The sequence below is a fragment of the Pseudophryne corroboree genome, chromosome 5, assembly GCF_028390025.1.
Source record: "Pseudophryne corroboree isolate aPseCor3 chromosome 5, aPseCor3.hap2, whole genome shotgun sequence".
NCBI lineage: Eukaryota > Metazoa > Chordata > Amphibia > Anura > Myobatrachidae > Pseudophryne > Pseudophryne corroboree.
The window spans coordinates 770,436,050-770,460,609 of NC_086448.1; the positions used below are offsets into that span (position 1 = coordinate 770,436,050).

General features: G+C 45.7%; 1 protein-coding gene across 1 annotated transcript; it reads left to right on the forward strand.

Annotated features, from left to right (window-relative positions):
* Window positions 1–12,188: 12,188 nt before the first annotated feature.
* On the forward strand, window positions 12,189–23,921 carry DCSTAMP (dendrocyte expressed seven transmembrane protein). Its single transcript, XM_063925258.1, has 3 exons — window positions 12,189–13,238; window positions 20,595–20,933; window positions 23,868–23,921. The coding sequence occupies exons 1-3, from the start codon at window positions 12,189–12,191 to the stop codon at window positions 23,919–23,921; spliced, it is 1,443 nt and encodes a 480-aa protein (XP_063781328.1).
* The last annotated feature ends 639 nt before the right edge of the window (window positions 23,922–24,560 follow it).

A 24,560-nucleotide genomic window follows, 5' to 3' on the forward strand; every position in this document is an offset into this window, starting at 1 on the left:
TAAGCTAAGCGACCCTAGTGGCCGACACAAACACCTGGCCCATCTAGGAGTGGCACTGCAGTGTCACGCAGGCTGGCCCTTCCAAAAACTACTCCCCAAATAGCACATGACGCAAAGAAGAAAAAAAAGAGGCGCAATGAGGTAGCTGTGTGAGTAAGCTAAGCGACCCTAGTGGCCGACACAAACACCTGGCCCATCTAGGAGTGGCACTGCAGTGTCACGCAGGCTGGCCCTTCCAAAAACTACTCCCCAAACAGCACATGACGCAAAGAAGAAAAAAAAGAGGCGCAATGAGGTAGCTGTGTGAGTAAGCTAAGCGACCCTAGTGGCCGACACAAACACCTGGCCCATCTAGGAGTGGCACTGCAGTGTCACGCAGGCTGGCCCTTCCAAAAACTACTCCCCAAACAGCACATGACGCAAAGAAAAATGAAAGAAAAAAGAGGTGCAAGATGGAATTGTCCTTGGGCCCTCCCACCCACCCTTATGTTGTATAAACAGGACATGCACACTTTAACCAACCCATCATTTCAGTGACAGGGTCTGCCACACGACTGTGACTGAAATGACGGGTTGGTTTGGACCCCCACCAAAAAAGAAGCAATTAATCTCTCCTTGCACAAACTGGCTCTACAGAGGCAAGATGTCCACCTCATCATCATCCTCCGATATATCACCGTGTACATCCCCCTCCTCACAGATTATCAATTCGTCCCCACTGGAATCCACCATCTCAGCTCCCTGTGTACTTTGTGGAGGCAATTGCTGCTGGTGAATGTCTCCACGGAGGAATTGATTATAATTCATTTTAATGAACATCATCTTCTCCACATTTTCTGGATGTAACCTCGTACGCCGATTGCTGACAAGGTGAGCGGCGGCACTAAACACTCTTTCGGAGTACACACTTGTGGGAGGGCAACTTAGGTAGAATAAAGCCAGTTTGTGCAAGGGCCTCCAAATTGCCTCTTTTTCCTGCCAGTATAAGTACGGACTGTCTGACGTGCCTACTTGGATGCGGTCACTCATATAATCCTCCACCATTCTTTCAATGGGGAGAGAATCATATGCAGTGACAGTAGACGACATGTCCGTAATCGTTGTCAGGTCCTTCAGTCCGGACCAGATGTCAGCATCAGCAGTCGCTCCAGACTGCCCTGCATCACCGCCAGCGGGTGGGCTCGGAATTCTGAGCCTTTTCCTCGCACCCCCAGTTGCGGGAGAATGTGAAGGAGGAGATGTTGACAGGTCGCGTTCCGCTTGACTTGACAATTTTCTCACCAGCAGTTCTTTGAACCCCTGCAGACTTGTGTCTGCCGGAAAGAGAGATCCAAGGTAGGTTTTAAATCTAGGATCGAGCACGGTGGCCAAAATATAGTGCTCTGATTTCAACAGATTGACCAATTAATTAATTAATCCTTGTTAAGCGAATTAAGGGCTCCATCCACAAGTCCCACATGCCTAGCGGAATCGCTCTGTGTTAGCTCCTCCTTCAATGTCTCCAGCTTCTTCTGCAAAAGCCTGATGAGGGGAATGACCTGACTCAGGCTGGTAGTGTCTGAACTGACTTCACGTGTGGCAAGTTCAAAAGGTTGCAGAACCTTGCACAACGTTGAAATCATTCTCCACTGCGCTTGAGACAGGTGCATTCCACCTCCTATATCGTGCTCAGTTGTATAGGCTTGAATGGCCTTTTGCTGCTCCTCCAACCTCTGAAGCATATAGAGGGTTGAATTCCACCTCGTTACCACTTCTTGCTTCAGATGATGGCAGGGCAGGTTCAGGCGTTTTTGGTGGTGCTCCAGTCTTCTGTACGTGGTGCCTGTACGCCGAAAGTGTGCCGCAATTCTTCTGGCCACCGACAGCATCTCTTGCACGCCCCTGTCGTTTTTTAAATAATTCTGCACCACCAAATTCAGGGTATGTGCAAAACATGGGACGTGCTGGAATTTGCCCAGATTTAATGCACACACAATATTGCTGGCGTTGTCCGATGCCACAAATCCACAGGAGAGTCCAATTGGGGTAAGCCATTCTGCGATGATCTTCCTCAGTTGCCGTAAGAGGTTTTCAGCTGTGTGCGTATTCTGGAAAGCGGTGATACAAAGCGTAGCCTGCCTAGGAAAGAGTTGGCGTTTGCGAGATGCTGCTACTGGTGCCGCCGCTGCTGTTCTTGCGGCGGGAGTCCATACATCTACCCAGTGGGCTGTCACAGTCATATAGTCCTGAGTCTGCCCTGCTCCACATGTCCGTGGTTAAGTGGACATTGGGTACAACTGCATTTTTTAGGACACTGGTGACTCTTTTTCTGAGGTCTGTGTACATTTTCGGTATCGCCTGCCTAGAGAAATGGAACCTAGATGGTATTTGGTACCGGGGACACAGTACCTCCAACAAGTCTATAGTTGGCTCTGCAGTAATGATGGATACCGGAACCACGTTTCTCACCGCCCAGGATGCCAAGGCCTCAGTTATCCGCTTTGCAGCAGGATGACTGCTGTGATATTTCATCTTCCTCGCAAAGGACTGTTGGACAGTCAATTGCTTGGTGGAAGTAGTAAAAGTGGTCTTACGACTTCCCCTCTGGGATGACCATCGACTCTCAGCAGCAACAACAGCAGCGCCAGCAGCAGTAGGCGTTACACGCAAGGATGCATCGGAGGAATCCCAGGCAGGAGAGGACTCGTCAGAATTGCCAGTGACATGGCCTGCAGGACTATTGGCATTCCTGGGGAAGGAGGAAATTGACACTGAGGGAGTTGGTGGGGTGGTTTGCGTGAGCTTGGTTACAAGAGGAAGGGATTTACTGGTCAGTGGACTGCTTCCGCTGTCGCCCAAAGTTTTTGAACTTGTCACTGACTTATGATGAATGCGCTGCAGGTGACGTATAAGGGAGGATGTTCCGAGGTGGTTAACGTCCTTACCCCTACTTATTACAGCTTGACAAAGGCAACACACGGCTTGACAAATGTTGTCCGCATTTCTGTTGAAATACTTCCACACTGAAGAGCTGATTTTTTTTGTATTTTCACCAGGCATGTCAATGGCCATATTCCTCCCACGGACAACAGGTGTCTCCCCGGGTGCCTGACTTAAACAAACCACCTCACCATCAGAATCCTCCTGGTCAATTTCCTCCCCAGCGCCAGCAACACCCATATCCTCCTCATCCTGGTGTACTTCAACACTGACATCTTCAATCTGACTATCAGGAACTGGACTGCGGGTGCTCCTTCCAGCACTTGCAGGGGGCGTGCAAATGGTGGAAGGCGCATGCTCTTCACGTCCAGTGTTGTGAAGGTCAGGCATCGCAAACGACACAATTGGACTCTCCTTGTGGATTTGTGATTTCGAAGAACGCACAGTTCTTTGCTGTGCTTTTGCCAGCTTAAGTCTTTTCATTTTTCTAGCGAGAGGCTGAGTGCTTCCATCCTCATGTGAAGCTGAACCACTAGCCATGAACATAGGCCAGGGCCTCAGCCGTTCCTTGCCACTCCGTGTGGTAAATGGCATATTGGCAAGTTTACGCTTCTCCTCCGACGATTTTATTTTAGATTTTTGAGTCCTTTTTTTACTGATATTTGGTGTTTTGGATTTTACATGCTCTGTACTATGACATTGGGCATCGGCCTTGGCAGACGACGTTGATGGCATTTCATCGTCTCGGCCATGACTAGTGGCAGCAGCTTCAGCACGAGGTGGAAGTCGATCTTGATCTTTCCCTATTTTTGGAACCTCAACATTTTTGTTCTCCATATTTTAAATTAATAGGCACAACTAAAAGGCACCTCAGGTAAACAATGGAGATGGATGGATACTAGTATACTTATGGATGACGAGTGACTGCCGACACAGAGGTAGCTACAGCCGTGGACTACCGTACTGCGTCTGCTAGTATAGACTGGATGATAATGATATAAAAAATATATATATATCACTACTGCAGGACAGGTATATATTATATAATGACGGACCTGCTGGACACTGTCAGCACTGCAGACTCCTAAACTACTAGTATGAAGAAGATAGAAAAAAAAACCCCACCACAGGTAGGTATACAATTATGGACGAGCGACTGCCGACACAGAGGTAGCTACAGGCGTGGACTACCGTACTGCGTCTGCTAGTATAGACTGGATGATAATGATATAAAAAATATAGATATATCACTACTGCAGGACAGGTATATATTATATAATGACGGACCTGCTGGACACTGTCAGCACTGCAGACTCCTAAACTACTAGTATGAAGAAGATAGAAAAAAAAAAAAAAACACCACAGGTAGGTATACAATTATGGATGAGCGACTGCCGACACAGAGGTAGCTACAGCCGTGGACTACCGTACTGCGTCTGCTAGTATAGACTGGATGATAATGATATAAAAAATATATATATATCACTACTGCAGGTATATATTATAATATAATGAATGACGGACCTGCTGGACACTGTCAGCAGAATGCGTTTATAGAATAAAAAAAAAAAAACACCACACGAGTGTTTAACTTTTTCAGGCAGACAATATACTGGTGGTCACTGGTCAGTCACACTGGCAGCAAAAGTGTGCACTGTTAAATATGTACTCCTGCTATAACTGCTCCCCAGTCTCCCCCACAATTAAGCTGTGTGAGCAGTGAGCACTACTCAGCACAGTCAGATATACATAGATGATATTATCATGCAGCACACTGAGGCTGAGCACAGATATGGTATGTGACTGTGTATCGTTTTTTTTCAGGCAGAGAACGGATTATATTAAATAATAAATAAAACTGGTGGTCACTAGTATAACTATCAGCAAAACTCTGCACTCTCTGAGTACTCCTAATGCTCCAGTAAATCAAGTGTCTCACTCTCTATCTAAACGGAGAGAACACCAGCCACGTCCTCTCCCTATCAATCTCAATGCACGTGTGAAAATGGCGGCGACGCGCGGCTCCTTATATAGAATCCGAGTCTCACGATAGAATCCGAGCCTCGCGAGAATCCGACAGTGGGATGATGACGTTCGGGCGCGCTCGGGTTAACCGAGCAAGGCGGGAAGATCCGAGTCTGCCTCGGACCCGTGTAAAAAGGCTGAAGTTCGGGGGGGTTCGGTTTCCGAGAAACCGAACCCGCTCATCACTAACCCTAATACCCTAACCCTGTACCCAATCTGCTAAACCCTACACAACCCTAATACCCTATCCCTAATCTCTATACTAACCCTAATACTCTGTACCAAACCACTACACCAACCCAAATACCTTAACCCAAACCCCTAAACTAACGCTAAAACCCTAAACCAAACCACTACACCACCTCTAATACAGATGTGTCCTGCTACATTGTTTCTGTGTATAGCAGCTTACCATAGCGGGACCGCGATGCAAACTCAGTACAGCATGCCGTGCTCATTCACACCACTGTCATGGATGAATAAGAGGGAGGAGCATGCACACGACGGCTCCCAAACAAGTCTGTGGCACAGCAGGAACATGCGGTCGCACGCACCCTCTATGCCGCTGTATCCTTGCTGCGATGTGTATGCATCTCAGCAAGGATGTAAAAGGGGTCATCTGTACCCTATCCATAATACCATAACCCCTAAAATAATCCTATTACCGTAACCCTGAATGTTTCCCTCTTAGTACTATAAAGGAGGCCGTCACTCCTTACATACAACACACAATTCTCCTCTGACAGAATGAGAAGTATTAGAAGGCATCTGCATACCTCACAACTTTTTAATTTGGTGGGTCAGGACCTGGCACACCGTAGGTGCGCCCGCGACTGACAAGGGGGCATGGCCTCGAGCGGAGGGGGCATGTACTCACCACACAACCCCAGTGAATGTTATTTTGGGGGCATACCCAGCGCTCCCCTAGCAGCTGGGCAGCCCCCTGCTCACCTCCCTGCACTGTAAGATCTATTCAGTGATCACCGGCTGCTTTGCAGAGCAGAGAAGCCGTGATCACAGGCTATCCCAACCTGACTCCTTCCCCCCCCCGGGACACTGCAGCCTGGTGGTGGGACAGCGGAATAGTGTCCGAACAGCGGAACTGTCCCCCATGAATCAGATGAGTTGGGAGATATGCACCTGCAGTAGGAGTTGTGGTGTGGACACAGAGCTGGTGGTGTAGTGTATGGTAGATGTACAGTAATGTGTGTGACTGTGCCTTGCTTAGTGCCTATGACATGTAACAATAGTGATGAGTCCTCACCACAGACAGTTATCTCTCCCGGGCTGCCTGGCACACGGCTTTCATTTGCGTTTTCACACTGCACGCACTGGCTGCCAGACTAATAGAACAGTGACATTTACTGGGGTGCCAGGGTACTGTAATTTTGCAAGAAAGATACTGACTACCCAGATAAACGGTGTAGTGTGGTTTGCCGGCGGCCGGGTTCCAGGAGGCCAGCACACCGGCACCGGGATACCGACCGCCAGCATGCAGACAGCGGGGCGAGCGCAAATGAGCCCCTTGCGGGCTGGGATCCCAACAGCCGGCAAACTGAATACCACTCCAGATAAATAACCCCTAAATTGATATAAGTTGATATAAGCATCAGGGCCGTAACTAGGTGTGTGCGGAGGGTGCGCCGCACATAGCGCTGCAGGGTAGGGGGTGCTGTTGGCAATGCCTGTCAATTATCTGTTTTACTTACTTTCACTTGCAGCTTCCCCCCTTTTTGAAGCCCAGCATCTCCTGGCTGCCCCTGTCTCCTGCCCTGACCTCTTCTGTCACTAATACCTATACAGCATTCATGAACTCAACTTGAGATTTCTTTGTTATTCAGTCACACTGTGCTTTATTACATTTCAAGATACTGACATACCCGGGATTCAAAACCATTACCTGTGGCACTGCGGTCAGACAATCTATTCATTGAGCTATCTACCTTTGCATAGAAAGGTAGATGATTCTAAGAAGAGAATTCTAACTATTTGAAGCTTACTTTGTACTTTGTGAAAAAAAAAAAAAAGACCAGCATTGCGGCTGAGCAGATCTATGTAATGTGTGGCTGTAAGGGATTGGATGTGTGGCTGCACACTACATAGATCTGCTCAATTACAATGCTGCTTCATTTTTTACAAAGTACCAGTAGCTTCATATAGAGTTCATAGTTTTTATGCAGGATCAAATAGCTTAATTAGTATGGTGTTTGATTAGAATTCAACAGGTTATAGGTTTGAATCCTGGGTATGGCAGTATATTGGAATGTGTTATTTAAAAAAGGGTACTTGTTATTTTATGGAAAACAGACAACAATCATATATAGATAATAAGATTGCAGGATGCTTGGTGTAGGCTCTTGACAGCCCCAGTGACACATTTGTGAGCATCACTTCTGTTTTGCTATGGAAACAAATTACACAGGTGATCACATGGAAACATAATGGCACACAATGGAGTAGGCGGCGCAATAAGTTGAAGGGAAATTATATAATGAGCACTTCCGTGTTCTGTACATTGAGTGATTGTGTATATGACTAGAGTATGCCAGGGGAATGGCTGCTGCGGGGATTTGTCTGCATCGAGTCCGACAATTATTTAAAATTCTTTGCTGTTGTTAGCTCATACAAAACTCTGCCACATTAACCCTATCATTCTCTGTATTGTGTGTGCCAGAGGTTGGACTATAAATTATTTCAGTTTCAAATCTATCATCTCTAATACAATTATTTTAGCATTTTACGTAAAATTCACAGTTTTTCTCATTTTTTTTAAATTACCATATTTAATAAAATACACAGCCGAGGCAAAAAGGGCTGTCCTGGAGAATAGTTAGTTGCTGATGGCTTGATCACTGCCAAGGCGCACAGGCCGGGTGAGGATGTGTGACATCAGACACCAACCAAGTTGCATGGAGCAGTCAGAAGCTGACCGCGTGTAGAAGACATCCCATATTAAGAAGCACATACGTAGTTTTTTTTAGATATGTTTCATTATCCTCTGTTACCCTCAATGTTTTTTAAAATATTTATATAGTTTATAATATTACTAAATTCTTGTTATAATTAAAGAGGACAGTTCAGCAGTGTAGATTGTAAGCTTGCGAGCAGGGCCCTCTTACCACTTTGTCTGTCTGTTATTATCCAGTTTTGTTTTATTACTGTTTTGTTCCTAATTGTAAAATGCAAAGGACTATGCTGTTGATGTATAAATGTGTTATTAAATAAATTCATAAATAAATATATAAATAATTGTGATCAGACCAGCACTGTTTACACTGAGGGGTCTGTGTAATAGGTAGTCTTTAGGAAAGAGGTCTCACATTTTGTTTGGGGAGAGACCCCTCTTAATTAGGTATTCCAACCCTGGGCTGACCAGTCTGTGGTTGATTGAAATTATGACAGGGGGATCCAGGCTTGGACTGGCCCACAGTGGTACAGGGGAATCCATCGGTGGGCCCCACTGCCTGGGGCCCCATCTCCTGCTCTAAGGATCAGGTTCCAGACCATGTACTTGATGGTGTATTTTCTACAGTGCATTGCTGTTATTAATCTGTCCAAAATCTGCTGCTCACGCCTCCAAACTACTCTCTCTAACCTCCTCTCTCAGCCTCTGCCAATAGACTGACTCCTCTACTCATCATGCCACTGCCTTGATCTAGTATTCACCAGACTATGCTCCATTTCTAAACTCACTAACACTCCTTTCCCCCTCTCAGATCACAACCTTATTACCTGCATGCTTTCCTCTGTTAATTCAAACCCTGTGTTGCTGTTGTCCTCCAATCCTCCTCAAACCCGCAGAAATATTAACACAATTAATCTTCAAGAACTTTCCACCTCACTCCAACAACTGCTTTCACCTATTTCTGCAATCACCTCTCCTGAGATGGCTGTATCACACCTGAACAAGACTCTAGAACTAGCCCTTGATGAAGTGGCTCCAGCTACCCATCACACTCCATGTAGGCCTATATGTCAACCATGGCACTCTAAATTAACAAGACAACTACAAAACTCACACATAAACTTGAATGTCAGTGGTGTAAATCTTGTATTTCAAGTGACTTCCTCACATATAAGACTGTCTACCACTCTTATAGAAATGCCCTGGACACTGCCAAACAAACATATTTCCAAACTCTTCTCTCTGCTCAAGCCTCTAACCCCAAACGACTCTTTAATACATTTAAATCACTTCTGATTCCTCCCTCACCTGCCCCACCAGCCACTATCAAGGCACAAGATCTTGCTTCCTACTTCAAGGAGAAGATTGATAAGATCCGAGATGAAATGGTATGCTCTTCGGCAGCCAGTGACCTGCTCAGTTCTTTACCTGAACCCTCTGGCACACTCTCTTCATTTGATCCCACAAATGAAGATGAAGTATCATCACTCTTCTCATCCTGCTTCTCTACTACCTCTCCTCTTGATCCTTTTCCCTCACAAATAAGTAAAGCTCTGTCTCCGGTGCTCATCCCTACCATAACTAACATCTGTAATCTCTCTCTCTCTCTCTCTACTGGTATTTTTCCTTCACTCTTCAAGCATGCAGTGATTACTCCCATTTTGAAAAAACAAAATTCTGACCCTAACTCTCTCTCAAACTACCGCCCTAGCTCTCATCTCCCTTGTCTCTCTAAGCTACTTGAGAGACTTGCCTACACTCAACTCACACACTTTCTTAACTCACACAATTTATTGGACCCACTTCAGTCAGGCTTCCGTTCCCAACACTCCCCAGAGACAACACTGACTAAAGTGGTTAATGATTTGGTCACTATGAAGTCTAAAGGCCATTACTCACTACTTATTCTTCTAGATCTATCTGCTGCATTTGAAACTGTGGACCACTCTCTTCTCATACAAACACTACAATCCTTAGGTCTTAAAGACACAGCCCTTTCTTGGTTCCTATCCTACTTATCTAATTGCTCCTTCAGTGTTCGCTTCTCTGAATCTAACTCCTTTTTGCTACAGTACCTCTTTCAGTTGGAGTACCACAAGGCTCAGTCTTGGGTCCTCTGCTTTTCTCTATCTATACCTCATTTCTTGGTAAACTAATAAGCTCTTTTGGATTTCATTATCATCTGTACACAGATGATACTCAAATCTACCTATCCTCCCCTGATTTGTCCCTATTTGTACTGGGCCATGTCACTGAATGCCTTTCTGCCATTTCATCTTGGATGACATCTCGCCACCTCAATCTTAATATTTCAAAAACAGAGTTAATTATATTTCCACCGGCCAATAGTAGGTACCAACCTTATATCTCTATCACTGTTGAAAACTCAACAATCTGCCCTACCCCACAAGCTCGCTGCCTAGGTGTCATCCTTGACTCTAATCTGTCCTTTGTTCCCCACATTTAATTTGTCTCAAAATCATGTTACATGCATATAAAAAACATATCCAAAATACGACCATACCTTACAGAAGATACTGCTAAAACTCTAATCCATGCTCTCATCATCTCCCGCATTGATTATTGCAATAGTCTCCTAACTGGTCTTCCCAAAACGAGACTCTCACCATTACAATCCATTTTGAATGCAGCTGCGAGGCTAATCTTTCTCACTAGATGTTCATCATCTGTATATCTGTATTCTACCGTATTAGATATATAAAATACTTTTACTTACACACAAGGCCATTAACCAAACTACACCAAAGTACACACTCATTAATCGCTTCCACTCACGACTGCAGGACTTTCATCGGGCTGCACCCAGTCTGTGGAATGCCCTACCATGCACAATTAGACTCTCCTCTAGTCTCCAAACCTTCAAGCGTTCCCTGAAAACTCACCTCTTCAGGAAAGCGTATCAAATTCCAGAACCGCCCACATAACTTTGATAAACATTCCTAGCAAATTGCATCCACTCTGCATACTCCACACATATCCCCACATGTCTTCTCACCCTTCCTCCTGACCCTGGTTCATCATTGCTGTGTGACCATATCATACAGCCCACCAAGAACCTTTGCAATCTGGTGGACAACTATGCAATAGATAACACCTATCCTTGTGTATAAATGCATATTTCCCTATAGATTGTAAGCTTGCGAGCAGGGCCCTCCTACCTCTATGACTGTTTGTTATTACCCAGTTTTGTTATATCATTGTTATTTCCAATTGTAAAGCGCAACAGAATTTGGAGCACTATATAAGAAACTGTTAATAAATAAATAAATAAATAATAAATTAATTAATCTGGTCCATTATCATGCATGCAGCAGCTGAATTTACTATATATATTTATGAAGGGGAACAGACGTTGCACTCTCTAATGGTTAGTCAAACCAATGAGGTGGAAAGCGATACCACCTCTGCAGACTGGCCACACCCTTAACATGGGCCCCTTACACTGCATTCACCCGGTGGGCCCTACATGCCCCAGTCTGACACTGGGTGGATCCCACGCAGAGTGCCCCCCCTGCTATACTGTCATCAGGCCTGGCTTTTTCAGTCTAGTGCAAGTTAGGGTGTGGACGCAGGGATATTCCCAGTGCCAAGTAAATAAGAGACACTGCAGGAGACGGGGGGAAGGAGAGGACTACATGGGCGGGAAGCTGCAGCGCTGCCCGCTGTAATGTGTAATGAATGATAACGGTGCACTTTATTACATGTGATTTGTTACATGTTCTTTTTTTTCCCTTTTTGCACGAGATGCGGCATCAATACCTGGAGACTTAAGAAATGGGCAAAGATTGCTTCTCTAGAGACAGATCTGATGCACAGAAGAACATCAGCTGTGGCTCCCTATCAGCGACTCCTTTCATCCGGGTGAGCCTAAGTAACACAGGCACCTTCTGCAGAACTAGCGCCATTTGTATTTCTCACATTAAGTGTAAGGAACTTCCTTCTATCACACAGAATGCCATGCTATGTTTCGAAATTTCCCAATGATTCATTACTCAGTAGTGGTCACAATTCTCAGCTTTGCTTACACGCCTTTTCCTGTAGCATTGTGTATTAAAGACAAGTTTCAGGAGCCGTTCTGCTTTATGGGAGGTTTTGGTGAACAAAGAACTCAAAGAGAAATTGTCGGAAAATTGTAACAGCTTCTGTTGGAAGACATCATTCTCTTTCCCTTGGTTTTTCAATACCCGGAAAGTTATTGGACCATTACAATTGAATGCACATAAGAATTATTCATTATACTTAATTATCTAAAGGAAAAGTGTTGGTATTTGTAATTAAAAAGGAAACATTTTTGGCAATACTATATCACTGCAACAAGATGATCACAATTGGCAACGTTACCACAATGCTATCTGATTGCAAGAATTTGTTTGTTTCCGGGGAAAAAGATGGATGGAAGAATACATTTGGCTTTGCGTGCCTATGCTTGTTGCTGGGACTGACAATTACTGCTTGCTTGCTTCTTGTGGTTCTCTTGTCTAAGATAGGCATTGGGATGGTTAGTTTGAATATTGCGATCATATTTGGCATTACCATCTCCAGCCTTGCTTTTTTTTTTAAATCGGTGCGTTGTATGAGTCTCCTGTTCCTCCTGTCTTGTGGGATGAGAGAGGGCCGGAACGCACTGATTGCCACAGGGACCGGTATTGTCGTGTTTAATAATGTGAAAAATGTATTAGGAAATGTTAAAATCCTGGCCGACAGCATCATCTGCAACCTGGATGCTAAGCGCATTTCGCTAAAAGTGATGCCTTTTGATTTCTATATAAAAGCTCTCCATTCAATCTACCAAAGAGCAAAAAATACATTTTTTAACCTAATTCCAGACATCGTATCAGTGTCTGACAATTTTCGGTGCAACGTACGTTTGTCGGATGCCAAACTTAAAGCATTGCTTAATGAAACCAAACAACGAATTGAAGCTGTATCATCAGATATATCTTTACTACTAGATATTATTACTGTTGTCAGTCGTATTGTTTGTCTCCTAATTGGAATTTTCATCATTTTATTTGGAACCTGGATGTTTTTTAAGAAATTCGTGGGTCAAAACAATGCAAAATTTGCGAATTCATATATTACAAAAACATTTATGGAATATGATGCTGTTAGAAAACAGCAAAATGCGTTGGGGGTCCTCCCACTGAATAAAAAAGAACAAAATATGTACATCAGAATTCCAAGCCTGAAAACCTCACGGAATCAGAAGATAGAGATGACCTTTTTTTTTATCCCAGTGTTTACAAATGTTTTTATTTGGAGTTTAATTTCATTTTTAGATTTTATGCTTTACTGGCTGATTCATACAATGAGCGTCAACCTGAAAAGTTTGCATCCAGTCTTAGTTCCAATAAGTGTGTCTTTGACTGTAAGTATTCAAAAATGAAATATTAGTATAGAAAATATTTGTATGTAGTAATATGTTTTATAGAGTATGGTAGTTTATATAGGGATGCGGTCAATATGCTGGCTGTTGGGATCCCAGCAATTGGAAAGCCAATTCCAGAATCCAGACATCCGTCATAATGCCGACACTGAATCCCGACTGGGGGGTATATTTACTAAAATTCGTATTTTCCCGTTTGAGGTCAAAGTTCAATTACGAATGACATCGAAAGTGTAAAGTTGCAACTTTTTGAATTTATTACGACTAATTTACTAAGCTGCCGTATTCTGCATTTTCGGTTTTACCGATGTCGATGTCATTCGTTTTTTTTGGCAGTGTTTTACGTGAGTGACTTGTAAAACACTGCCGACTTTAATACAATGAATCTCGGCCGGATCTGAGAGATCCGTGCTGGGCTTCATTGTGCACCTTGTAAAAATTAAAAAAAATGTTTAAAAGTAAAAAAAAAAATTGCGTGGGGTCCCCCCTCCTAAGCCAAACCAGCCTCGGGCTCTTTGAGCCGATCCTGGTTGCAAAAATATGGGAAAAAAATTGACAGGGGTTCCCCCATATTCAAACAACCAGCACCGGGCTCTGCGCCTGGTCCTGGTTCCAAAAATACGGGGGACAAAAAGCGTAGGGGTCCCCCGTATTTTTGAAACCAGCACCGGGCTCCACTAGCTGGACAGATAATGCCACAGCCGGGGGACACTTTTATACAGCGCCCTGCGGCCGTGGCATTAAATACCCAACTAGTCACCCCTGGCCGGGGTACCCTGGAGGAGTGGGAACCCCTTAAATCAAGGGGTCCCCCCCCCTCCAGCCACCCAAGGGCCAGGGGTGAAGCCCGAGGCTGTCCCCCCCATCCAAGGGCTGCGGATGGGGGGCTGATAGCCTTTGTTAAAAGTGTTGAATATTGTTTTTAGTAGCAGTACTACAAGTCCCAGCAAGCCTCCCCCGCAAGCTGGTACTTGGAGAACCACAAGTACCAGCATGCGGCGGAAAACCGGGCCTGCTTGTACCTGTAGTACTACTACTAAAAAAATACCCCAATAAAGACATAAGACACACACCTTGAAAGTATAACTTTAATGCATACATCCACACCACCATATACACATACTTACCTTATGTTCACACGAGGGTCGGTCCTCTTCTCCATGTAGAATCCATGGTGTACCTGTTGAAAAAATTATACTCACAAAATCCAGGGTAGAAGGCTCTTCTTCTTGTAATCCATTTGTAATCCACGTACTTGTCAAAATAAAAAAATGGACACCCGACCTCGAACTGAAAGGGGCCCCATGTTTTCACATGGGACCCCTTTCCCCGAATGCCAGAAACCCCCTCTGACTTATGTCTAAGAGGGTTCCATCAGCCAATCAGGGAGCGCCACATTGTGGCACCCTCCTGATTGGCTGTGTGCTCCTGTACTGTATGACAGGCGGCACACGGCAGTGTTACAATGAAGCGCCTATGCGCTCCATTATAACCAATGGTGGGAACTTTGCGGTCAGCGGTGAGGTTACTTTCGGTCAACCGCTGACCACAAAGTTCCCACCATTGGTTACAATGGAGCGCATAGGCGCTACATTGTAACACTGCCGTGTGCCGCCTGTCATACAGTACAGGAGCACACAGCCAATCAGGAGGGTGCCACAATGTGGCGCTCCCTGATTGGCTGATGGAACCCTCTTAGACATAAGTCAGAGGGGGTTTCTGGCAATCGGGGAAAGGGGTCCCATGTGAAAACATGGGGCCCCTTTCAGTTTGAGGTCGGGTGTCCGTTTTTTTATTTTGACAAGTACGTGGATTACAAATGGATTACAAGAAGAAGAGCCTTCTACCCTGGATTTTGTGAGTATAATTTTTTCAACAGGTACACCATGGATTCTACATGGAGAAGAGGACCGACCCTCGTGTGAACATAAGGTAAGTATGTGTATATGGTGGTGTGGATGTATGTATTAAAGTTATACTTTCAAGGTGTGTGTCTTATGTCTTTATTGGAGTATTTTTTTAGTAGTAGTACTACAGGTACCAGAGGGCCCGGTTTTCCTCCGCATGCTGGTACTTGTGGTTCTCCAAGTACCAGCTTGCGGGGGAGGCTTGCTGGGACTTGTAGTACTGCTACTAAAAACAATATTCAACACTTTTAACAAAGGCTATCAGCCCCCCATCAGCAGCCCTTGGATGGGGGGGACAGCCTCGGGCTTCACCCCTGGCCCTTGGGTGGCTGGAGGGGGGGGACCCCTTGATTTAAGGGGTTCCCACTCCTCCAGGGTACCCCGGCCAGGGGCGACTAGTTGGGTATTTAATGCCACGGCCGCAGGGCGCTGTATAAAAGTGTCCCCCGGCTGTGGCATTATCTGTCCAGCTAGTAGAGCCCGGTGCTGGTTTCAAAAATACGGGGGACCCCTACGCTTTTTGTCCCCCGTATTTTTGGAACCAGGACCAGGCGCAGAGCCCGGTGCTGGTTGTTTAAATATGGGGGAACCCCTGTCAATTTTTTTCCCATATTTTTGCAACCAGGATCGGCTCAAAGAGCCCGAGGCTGGTTTGGCTTAGGAGGGGGGACCCCACGCAATTTTTTAAAAAAAATTAAAACATTTCCCACCCCTTCCCACTGAAAAACATGCACGGATCTCATGGATCAGTGCATGCCTATCCAATCACGGTAAAAAAAAGCAGGTCTGTTTTTTATTAGCACTTTTTCACGAATTGCATTTCAGCACGGCAGTGTTTGGCTATTGTCGGCAGTGTTTGTGATTTGCACTTTTTAGTAAATGACCGATTTCTACCAAATTGCTGGTGTATTTGACCGATGGTGTATTGATTCGTAATTTTTTCCTAGGACTTCCAAAATATTACGAATGCACTCATCACTGCCGTGATTTTTGCTTAGTAAATTACCGAGATGACACTTTGAAGAAAAAACGGCATCTCGGTCAAAATCGGGACCTTAGTAAATATACCCCTGGATCAGGAGATCGAAGCCTGTATCTGGACAGCCTGCATCCCCATCGTACCTATAGCGGGATGGTTAGTGTGAAGGCTGGGTAGAGGGGAGGGTTAGACTGCGGGAGGGGGGGGGGTTATGTTTAGGCACCACTGGGGGGAGGTTAGGGTCAGGCACTAATGAAGGAGGTTAGGGTTACCTTTCACTCCCAATCTGGCTCACTATCCGCATACTTAATTTAATCAAACACCGAAAATACAACACTTTTTGAGCTTGACTACAGGTACATTCGCCATCTTCAGATGGCGTTTGTTCCCGCATCCCTGCTGCTTACTTTATGGGAAGCAGTCCAGGTTATGAAAAGGGATCCATTCAGATCCCTACTCCACTGCTTGGCTACTTCTTGCGGAGGTCAGTTTCACAGCTACTAAAGTAGTGGTGAAAGTATTCACAGGACAGTTGACCTTCGGATGAGCCGCTGCAGGCAGCGCGGCGGCTCACTACCTTCTTCCAGGTCCCGCCCATCACTAAGAGAATGGGACGCCGGAGCACAGCGTCAGAAACCACTTGACTGGTCCTGCCTATTGCTAGGAGACTAGGACGCCAGCATGCGGCTGCACTGAGAGGTCCCAGCTGGTTGTAATTACTGGGACACTTGATACTGCTACGTGCAGCTCTACACCTGTAGGGGACCTGTCTTTGTTGAGTCATACTGTTTGGCCATTGTGTGTGCTAAAAGATAATCAGGGCTTAGCCTCCTTGTCAGTTATAGCTTCATGCCGTGGTGTTTAGCTTCCTGGTCCTGGTGCATTGATGTAAACTCTGTGCTGCCACGTTCCTGGATTCATCTTGCCTCTACTGCCTGGTCTACTGTCTCCTACCCCCTGTATCTTCTGCTCTGTTTGAATATTACCTTCAGCGCTGTACCTGAGTCCTGCCAGTATTCCTTCTGCTGCCATTGCTAGTTTTCAGCTCTGCTTCCTTACTACTGCAAGTGTATTCATCTAGTTTTCAGCCCTGCTTCATTTACTACTACCTATTTCTTGCGGTCTCCCGGTTATTTTTGTAAGCTCTTTCTATCCTGAGTTATGTCCTGGCATCATCCCACTACTGGTGAGAGCATCTCTCTCTCTCTCTATGGGAAAAGTGTGGCTGTTATAGATGAACACCTCTGTAGCTTGGAGAAGTGATAAAGCAGTGATATGTGCAAGGTGATAACACACCAGCCAATCAGCTTCTAACTGTCAATTTACATATTGGAGCTGATTGGCTGGTGCGTTATCACAGTGCACTTATCACTGCTTTAACACTTCTCCAAGCTACAGAGGTACAAAACAGGGCAAAGACAGACATAGCGGTATATATATATATATATATATATATATATATAGCTGCGGCAGTATCCTGCCACAGCCTTTTTAGCGCCTCTATCTTTTAGCTACAGCACCGATGAGATACCTGACTTATTAACGTTCGTTCTGTCCGAACGTTAGTGTCTCCTGCCTTCTGCCTGTTCGCCGGCCAGACCAGGCGCTGTGGCTGGCTTTTAGCAGCTACTCTCCTTTCATCCCAGCATCCCGGCGTCCACACATTAATTCCGCGCATGCGCCAGCCTAACTCCCAAACTGCACACTGGAAGATGTGACTGCAGCCGAAGCGGACGCCCGTTATGGGAGGACGCGTATCACCAGAGTTGTGGGATAACGCGCTCCCATAACGTACAAGCTAGGGCTAGTAAATTAACCGGAAATTAGGTCCCGGCTTACCATGATAATGCAGTGAAGCGGGACCCTGCTTATAAAGAACCTAATGTGCATTTTAATAAATATACCCCTCTGTGCGGTAATGTGAATTTCGGCTCATACTGTGTGACGTAATGTGAATTTCGTCTCATACTGTGTGTGGAAATGCGAATTTCGGCTCATACTGTGTGGCGTAATGTTAATTTAATCTCATACTGTGTGCGGTAATGTGAATTTTGTCTCATATTGCGTATCCTAATGTTAATTTTGACTCAAACTGTGTGGCGTAATGTGAATTTCGGCTCATACTGTGATGTAATGTGAATTTCAGCTCATGCTGTGTGGCGTAATGTGAATAAGAGGCACTGCTGTTGGTAGCTGGTGAGCATGGGGACATGTGTGACAAATGCTGGTGTCCTGCGGAGGAGGGGTCTGATGGCATAGAAAGGGGCAAATGTGGATGTGATGCACATGTGTAAAATATAAACTTTACTTGTGTTATATTAAAACTGAAATGTTTGGCCACCTAAATCTCCCATACTTTTCAGAGTGGCCCACTCAAAATCAGGGTGCTAGGGGTGGGGTGTGGGAAGGAGGGGAATGCATATGCACCTAGGCACACCACTCTCTAGTTCCGCCACTGAGTCAGGGATAGGTTGGGGAAGTGTAATCAGCGATAGGGAGCAGTGGCAGCTAGGACTGAGGGTTATGCCATAGCGGACAGTCAGTACCGGCCGGTGGTCGCACCATTATGTTTCATTTTATTTCTCTGGGGTGTATTATATCTACTTTATTTATTATTATTATTAGAAACTAGGGAGAAATTAGATTTAAGCCATGTGATTTTACTGAGAAAATGTAAAATAGTTTAGACATGTCCCTGGGTAGTGCTAGACACAACCATAAGGTGGCACTAGACACACCCAAAGGTGGTGCTAGACACGCCCAAAGGCAGTGCACCCCCTAATAAAATTAGCTGCGCAAGCCTATGAGGCAAGGTGATGCAATGTGCTATATAGAGAAAGATGCATTGTGCTATATAGTATGATTGGGTGCAACTGTGCAAGTTCCCTGGTCACTCCGGGGGCAGTGGCAAACGCAGGATTTCTCGATGGGGGTTTCCTAATGCAGTCCACAATCTCCCACTCTGCAGAACATTGAAGCAAGTATGGGAGTCTGGGGGAGCGGTAGAAGAACCTAGTAACGACCCAGGATGTTATTAACATTGGTCTTTTTATACACTGGATACTGTATGGAATACAGTATTAATATTACCACTATAGATGGTCTATAGTAAAGGCTGTATTAAACATTTAAATAATATAAAATAAGTGATCAGGAAATGGTTAAACATATAATAATAAATAATTGCACAAACATAATAGAACCAGTACTGCATTTTCTAAGCACACATTTTCCCACCTCATGGTAAGGCTCCTGTCTCTTCTTCCTGGTAGCTACTCTCTGGTCCAGTGCACTAATTGAGGACTCAGATCCACACACACAGCGCACTCAGTAGAAGAAGCTGCTACCACTGGGCTTGTGCAGCAGCTCTGCTCTGTCTCCTAAACTGCATGATGTGGCGGCAGCTCTAGCAATCTAATGATACTATACCATTGCTATTGTTGTCATAATTTGAGCCATTTGCCAAGTGGAGGGGGGGTTTCCGGGCAACCAGACCCCCCCCCCCCCCCCACGTTTGTCTATGGAGGAGTAAATGTAACAGCCTGTGACTCACATCCACGAGATCCCAGTGAATCTGGCCCTATAATCTGATAAATCCCCCCTGTGAAGGACGCCCTACAATCTGATAAATACCCCCTGTGAAGGACGCCCTACACTCTGTTAAATCCCCCCTGTGAAGGACGCCCTATAAAGGCGTAACAACTGGTGGCCCTAGTCTACCTTTCATTTAGATTTGCAAACACAACATGCAATTACAGTAATTAATTGCTATAATTTTCTTCTGGAACGGTTGAGCATTAAAGTCAGCAGTTAAACACAGAGCTATAGCATTTTACAAGCACCATCATATAATGTATACGATACAATGGGACACTGCATACAGAATCAGCATTTTCCCTGTCCAGTGAAACTTGCAGTTTCATTTCTAATATCTAATAATTTCTAATATCAGACAAATGGACTCCAGGCTCCGTATTACAGTCTTTGTGATGTAGAGTGCGGTACCCCAAGATTGCAATTTTCTTGCACACTTCTAGGGGGGTCGTGAAGTATCGTTGGTCTGACAACACTTTGCGGTTATTGCCTGCAATTGAATCCCCCCACCCCCAGAAGTTATGACTTGGGGATTTGAGGCGCTGTCTCCAGCAAGTCTCCCGCGATGACTCCTCACTGTGTGCTGCATATAATCACTGACTTACTCCTTTGGGCAAAGTGTTTGTGTCTGTCTACATTTGGTCTCAAAATTTATCACTGAGAATTTTAAGCGATTAAGCATGTTGGAGAGAGATAAAGTACTAACCAATCAACTGCTGTTATTTTTCAAACACAGCCTGTAAAATCACAGGAGCTGATTGGCTGGTATTTTATCTCTCTGCAAGGTTTGATACATCACCTATATATTAGTCTGTGTTACTTATCTGTGTCATACCATTTTTGTTTCCCATTTTAAAGCACACGAAGGTGGACCTAATTAACTTGGGCGAATCAGGAAAGACTGTATCTAGTTTCCATGACAACCTGAAGATTAATCTCTTTGAACCCCAATGCACCCCTAAACCGGAGCTCTCGCTGACATCCACATGGATCCCCTTGGCCATACTAATCAGTGTACTGCTTTTTCTTGGATTCATCTCGGCCTTCCTGATACACGTGAAATTGCTGGTGATAGGGGCCTTCTATCCCAATAAAGAGCTGCAGCGAGTCTCGCACCTTCATAAGAAAATACTGGAGGAGAGGGCGCGGCTGACGACAACCTCTAAAAGCCAAACAGTGAAAAGAATGATTTCACGGGTAAGACTGTAGCTCATTCCCTCAGCTGAGGATGGGTCACTCGCCCTTTTACATTGTAGGCAAGGGAACAATTCTAAAATGAGAAGGTGCTGCTCAATTGCTGCTCAATACGGTTGTAATTAGCAAGAAATAATAATACACACTAAGTGGAGCTTATTGGAGGATTTCCAAACGAGTGACCCTCATCCCTATTTCATTCATGTCTATATGTGTTGTATATGGGGTGTGGGGGGGTTGTATATGCTTTTTGTCTACATATACTGTACTAGGTGACTCATCGCGCCCTACGGGTGCTCTTCACACCGTCGCAAGGGGCTACGCCCCCTTAACCCCTGCTTGCTTTGCTTGCGTTCAATATTTGTATTATATGGAGTATAACCTGCATTCCCACTTTTGATAGTGGTTAAATATTGCATGACGAAAGGGCGTCAGATGAAGGGGGTGTAGCCCCTTGCAACAGGGAGGGGATGGGGGAGTGGGTGCTGCGGATGGGGGAGGGAGTTCGGGTGCGCTGTGGGTGACGGAGGGGCGGGGGTGCCATGGGTGGGGGAGGGGCAGGTGCGGGGCTGTTGTGGATGGGACAGGGGTTCTGGATGCGCTGCGGGTGGGGGAGGGGCAGGTGCAGGGGTGCGGCAGATGGGGGAGGGGTCAGGAGGCGCTGTGGGTTGTGGAGAGGCAGGTGAAGTGGTGGCGTGGGTGGGGTAGTGGGACTGGTGCCACCGCGGGTGGGGAAGGGGTGGGTGCCGCGGATGGGGGAGGGGTTGGTGCGGCAGATGGGGAAGGGGGCCTGGGGGCGCTGCGGGTGGGGGAGGGGCAGTTGCGGGGGTGCCACGGGGGCGGTGGATGGGGAAGGGGGGCACAGCGGGTGGGTACAGAGAATGGGGAAGGGGGTCTGGGGGCGCTGCAGGTGGGGGAGGGGCGGTTGCGGGGGTGTCGTGGGTGGGGGAGAGGCATTGCGGGGGTGCCGCGGGTGGGGGAGGGGAGGGTGCTAATTAGATGCGAGTGGGGGACATCCTCGGCCCCCAGACAGCCTGGGAGTAGGCCGCAGCATCCCCCTTAGTTTAGTTTCTAAATCTATGGATCTTTTGCTATCTAGTGTCATTGGCCCTCATTCCGAGTTGGTCGCTCGCTAGCTGCTTTTAGCAGCAGTGCACACGCTAGGCCGCCGCCCTCTGGGAGTGTATCTTAGCTTAGCAGAATAGCGAACGAAAGATTAGCAGAACTGCTACTAAATAATTCTTTGCAGTTTCTGAGTAGCTCCAGACCTCACAGATTGCGATCAGCTCAGTCCGTTTAATTCCTGGTTTGACGTCACAAACACGCCCTGCGTTCGGCCAGCCACTTCCCCGTTTCTCCAGACACTCCCACATTTTTCCCTGACACGACTGCGTTTTTTAGCACACTCCCAGAAAACGCTCAGTTACCTCCCAGAAACGCCCCTTTCCTGTCAATCATTTACCGATCAGCAGTGCGACTGAAAAGCGTCGTACGAACACCAGCAAAACTGCTAAGTTCGTAGTTAAATAACTTAGCGCATGCGCGCTGCATACCATGCGCATGCGCATTTACCAGAAAATCGCAGCATAGCGAAAATCGGCAACGAGCGAACAACTCGGAATGATCCCCTTTGTGTCATTGTAATTTCACTCACGATCCCACTAACTTCATGATTGTGAGGAAAGGATCTTAAGAAAATCTGATTTTGAGTGTACACACTAGTGAGTTATTGTTCCCTTCCAATCTGACTAGACATCTGTCCTAAAGCTCTTCACAAAGGTGACGTTTTTATATGAACTACTTTACAGAAATGTCCGACAGATGATTGGAAATTCATACACAGTGGCGCATGCTATTGGATCCCTGCATTGATTGGTGCGTCTATAAGGAGGGGACAGATTAATCATATGCGATTCTGTGAGAATTGCGCCATTTTGGTCCTGCTCCCTCTTCACAGCCTCACAAATCGCAGCTTGATGAACGGGTATAGCCGTGCAGGCTCCCTCCTCTCCTGCAGCGCAGTAGACTCTGGATTTGTGTCAGAGTCTACTGCGCATGTGTAGTTCTCCGGTAACTTGGTGCCCGTGCCTTGGTCCTGGAGACATCTCTACTGAGCATGTGTAGGTCTCCGGTAACATGGCGGCTGCACCATTTTCCCAGGGATTTCTGACTGCAGCGTGACTCTGGAGGGGCAAGTATAATTTTATGGGTGCAGTGTCTGCGGCAGGGGCGGCTCCAGAGATGTAGCTGCAGCTCAGTTCAAACTTCAAATAAGGGAGCCACACCAACTGGCAGTGAGTCAGTTTCAAATGGCAGTTGGTGGCAGTTGGCGCGGCTCCCCTATTTGAAATTTGAACTGACCTGCTGCCCGTCCTCTGGAGTCGCCACTGGTCTGCAGAGTGGGCCCCCCTGGACAGGGGCCATATGCCCCGCACACCTTGCACTCAGAATAGATATGCCAATGAGCCTAATCACACAAAGCACCTTGTCTTGCCGCTATATATATATATATATATATATATACATACACATACACACACACGCAAAAGCTGCACCATACAAATCTGGTGTTTGCCACAGCACACAATACAAAATGTGCATGATAACGGCTCAACATTGTGGAGAACTGTCATGCAGCGGGCCAGATTCGATTGTATCTGGAGCAATTCCCGGCCCTGGGTGCTATGCACAGAATACACTCTGAGATTAGTAAGTGCTGAGGGCTGGTGTCTTCAGTCCAGGAAACCTTTGAAGAGGAGATGTCATCCAATTGAGTGTAAGCTATTCACAATGAGATACACACAGTACCACCCACTATGGCAGAGAACACTATCCCCATACAATGCTTTTCCAGGCTGAACACTGTACTAGAATTGGCCAATATTTCACACCAAGTAGGTGTACAACTCACTAAAATCAGTGTATTCTCTTTTACAGGTAGATTTCTGGTTTCCAATTATCACAAGGAAGCATTATGCTACGAGTCAATGAAATGGGTGCTTAACAGGACATGAATTTATCTTTCTGCGATGCATGGAGATAATTTATGGCGACACTTGTCAGTATAGCCTGAAACTCATCAATAACAATGAAAATTAAACTACAGTGATAAAAGTTACACTGGAGAGTGAGATCACAAGGGCTGGCTACTACCAACCTACTGACACAGAACTTTTGCAAACTGGTATACAGTAGATGTAGGTATAAATGCTCAATCTACACACTGGAACAGAGAGCAGCTGCCAGCAAGAAGAGACAGGTGTCTTACTATGAATTGGGAGAACGTACTTGGAAAGTTCAATTCTGTCTCCTACTAGTTATATTATACTGTATATGTACATTTATTGTGGGATACTGAACCTTTTCCTGACCACTTATTACTTGTTATTTACAGTATATGAGATAAATATAATCCAGAAAGTTCATTTTTTTTAGACTTTCTCCTTCAGGCTATACAATATATCAAAGTTTTTCCTAAACTATGGGGGACAATTACTAAGCAGTAATAAGAGCGGAGAAGTAAGGCATGGAAGAAGTTGCCCATGACAACCAATCAGCACTGGAGTAACATCTATAATTTGCATATTATAAAATGACACAGAGCTGCTGATTGGTTGATGGAGCAACTTC